The sequence below is a fragment of the Olea europaea genome, unplaced genomic scaffold (assembly GCF_002742605.1).
Source record: "Olea europaea var. sylvestris unplaced genomic scaffold, O_europaea_v1 scaffold3132, whole genome shotgun sequence".
Classification (NCBI taxonomy): domain Eukaryota; kingdom Viridiplantae; phylum Streptophyta; class Magnoliopsida; order Lamiales; family Oleaceae; genus Olea; species Olea europaea.
The window spans coordinates 20406-23313 of record NW_019250096.1 but is presented as its reverse complement, the minus strand read 5'-3'; the positions used below and the strand labels follow the sequence as shown (position 1 = coordinate 23313).

The 2908-nt window shown below is 39.7% G+C and overlaps 1 protein-coding gene across 1 annotated transcript; it reads right to left on the bottom strand.

Annotated features, from left to right (window-relative positions):
* Positions 1-506: 506 nt before the first annotated feature.
* LOC111385350 (putative pentatricopeptide repeat-containing protein At3g01580) lies at positions 507-2824 on the bottom strand. Its single transcript, XM_023009733.1, has one exon. It carries the CDS (start codon positions 2790-2792, stop codon positions 774-776), a length of 2019 nt encoding a protein of 672 aa, XP_022865501.1. The 5' UTR covers positions 2793-2824; the 3' UTR covers positions 507-773.
* Between the last annotated feature and the right edge of the window lie 84 nt (positions 2825-2908).

Genomic DNA, 2908 nt, shown 5'->3' with positions numbered 1-2908 from the left:
CCAAAAAAAAAAAAAAAAAAAAAAAAAAAAAGTCCAGGAAATGAATGTGAAATCGAGCCAAGGTCTAGGTTTGACTAATGGTTCAAAATTTGTGTAAGTCCTTTATAAATGCTCGCTAATATAGGAGGAACTAGGCTGTAAAAATACTCGCATGCCATCCTATAAAACGCTTTAAAAGTCCCAACTCTTATACATTCGTCCCCAGATGGATGAACGAAACAACAATGCCATAGAGAGAGATAAGCTGCTATTTCTAACTCTTCTTCTTCTTCCATAGACAAAGATATTGACAAATTACTCCTATGACGTCAATCCCTACGAAAGATATCTCTTGACTTGTCTACATCCACAGGTCTCTGTATTTCCTTTGAAGCTCTTTGATAGCGCCTCTTCAATGGATTTAGATTCATAGGATTTTTATAATTTTTATGTTGTTGAGGATTTTGGGTACAACCATTCTCGTAAAACCAAAAATTAATTTAATTTTCATGAGTGACGCAATCAAATTCTCCAAAGCAGTATTGATGATAAAATGTAAAGGACAAGTTAGGCATAAGAAAGAAACTTGTACAAAAATGTTTGGCAAAAATCCCTTGTGGGTTTATGCAATTGGAAAAAACCACTCAAATAGGGGGAGCCCCTCCAATAGCTGACCAAAAGCCCTGTCAGCCTAGCATCTTCCTATGCAATTTTAGTTCAAAATTATAGAACTCCCTCAGCATCATGGAACAGACATCCATATTAGGGGCATTAGATTCGATCTAATTTCACCATCAACCTATAAATCCGCTTTGGTGAGATCTGTCGTTCGCTTCAAAACTATGGAGCTCGCCCCTCAGTTCAATCGCACTTTGACCCGATACCTTCTTCAACTGTCTTTCTTTAACTAACGTTCTAACATCAAACGCGTTATCCCATTTCCCTCCTTCAGCATAAATATTCGACAAAAGAATGTAATAACCAGAATGGTTGGGATCCACTTGGCGCAGATTATTCACTGCAATTTCTCCCATCTTGATGTTTTGATGAGTCCGACAGGCCCCAAGCAAGGCCCCCCACACGTGGGCACCGACTGGTTTTGGAATCTGATCAATAAACTCCATTGCCTTGTCCAACTCCCCGATGCGCCCAAGAAGATCAACCATTATACCATAATGTTTCGAATCAGGTATCAGTTTATAGTCATTCACCATCTTATTGAATATTTCAATTCCTTCTTTAACTAGACCGGCATGACTGCATGCAGCTAAAATTGATAGGAATGTTACATCGTTAGGCCTAATGGCTGAATGCTTAACCATCCGATCTAAAAACTCTAGAGATTCCTGCCCCCGTCCATGAAATCCATAGCCTGCAAACATAGAGCTCCAAACTATAAAGTCTTTATCGATTATACCCTCAAAAACCATGACAGCATCGTCCAAGCTGCCACATTTTGCATAGGATTCTATTAGTGAAGCCCCAACGAAAGAATTATCACTGAAGCCACCTTTAATCACGTACCCATGTATACAAGAAGTTTGTTGAAGAACCCCAAATTCTGAACAGGCCTGCAGAATTTTTACCATAACAACACCATCAGGCTGGGTATCACTGGCTAACATATCGCAGAATACTCCCATCGACTTGTCCGCCATCCCGTTCTGGACATACCCACACAACAGAGCAGACCAACAGACAACATCTTTCTCGGGCATCCTTTTGAAAACCTCAATCGCTTTGTCAGGGTAAGAGCAGTTCATGTACATATCGATTAGGGCTGTAGAAACTAATATATCCGATTCTAACCCTCTCCTTGCAGCAAGTTTGTGTATTCTCTTACCATCCTCCAAATTAAAAGAAGCTTCGCACGCTTGCAGGGCGCTAATCACAATAATAGAAGTGGGCTCGACTCCTTTAACCATCATCTCGTCAAAAAGATTGAGTGCTTTCTTCGCAGCCCCATTATGAGCAAAACAAGCAATCATAGAAGCCCATGAAATTACATCCTTCCTTTCCATTTTCTTAAATAAATTAACTGCAGAGTTTACAGAACCTGTTTTCGCGTATAAATTCAACAGAGAATTCGATAAAGATAAGCTGTCATCAAACCCCATTCTCATCACATAGCCATGAACACTTCTCCCAGTCTTTAATTTTAACAACTGAGCACAGGCTGAAACCACACTAACAAGCGTTATTGAGTCCGGCATTACCCCATTTCCCACCACCATTCGGCCAAAAATTTCCAGGGCCTCTTCAGGTGCACCATTCTGCTCATACCCTGTAATCAGCGTAGTCCATAAAACAATATCTGGCTTCGAATACTCCTCAAACACCCGTATTGCATCACCCAATTTTCCACATTTTGAATATAAATCAATTAAACCTGACCCAACAAACAAATTTAAACCAATCTGACCATTCTTTTCTGCAAATCCATGAACTATTCTGCCAAAGACAAATGCTTTTAGTCCACAACAAGCCTTGAGGGCAATAGGAATGCTATACCAATCCGGTTTTCCACAAGATACCAAACGAGAAAACAGAATCAGTGTTTCTTTATACTGCTTTACTCTGCAATGACTTTTGAGAATGGAGTTCCAGATATATACAGTTGTTTGAGGCGTTTCGTCGAACAGATTGCGAGTGGTTTGAATAGGTGCGAAATTTGAATACAAATCGATCAGTTGCGCTGCAAAGAGAACGTCGTGAGTGAGCCCAGTTTTGATAGTGAGAGAGTGTAATTGGTTCAGGTATTTTCCATTTTTACATGCTCGGAAAAGCTTGATGAGTTGAACTCTAGATTTCATATACTGTTGAAGACTTATGGGCAGCTGAGAAAATAATTTGGCCAAAACGATAAAATAAATCTGTGTAACCCAGTTTAAAAATGGGTTAATTTCATATACGGTCACTGAACTTACAC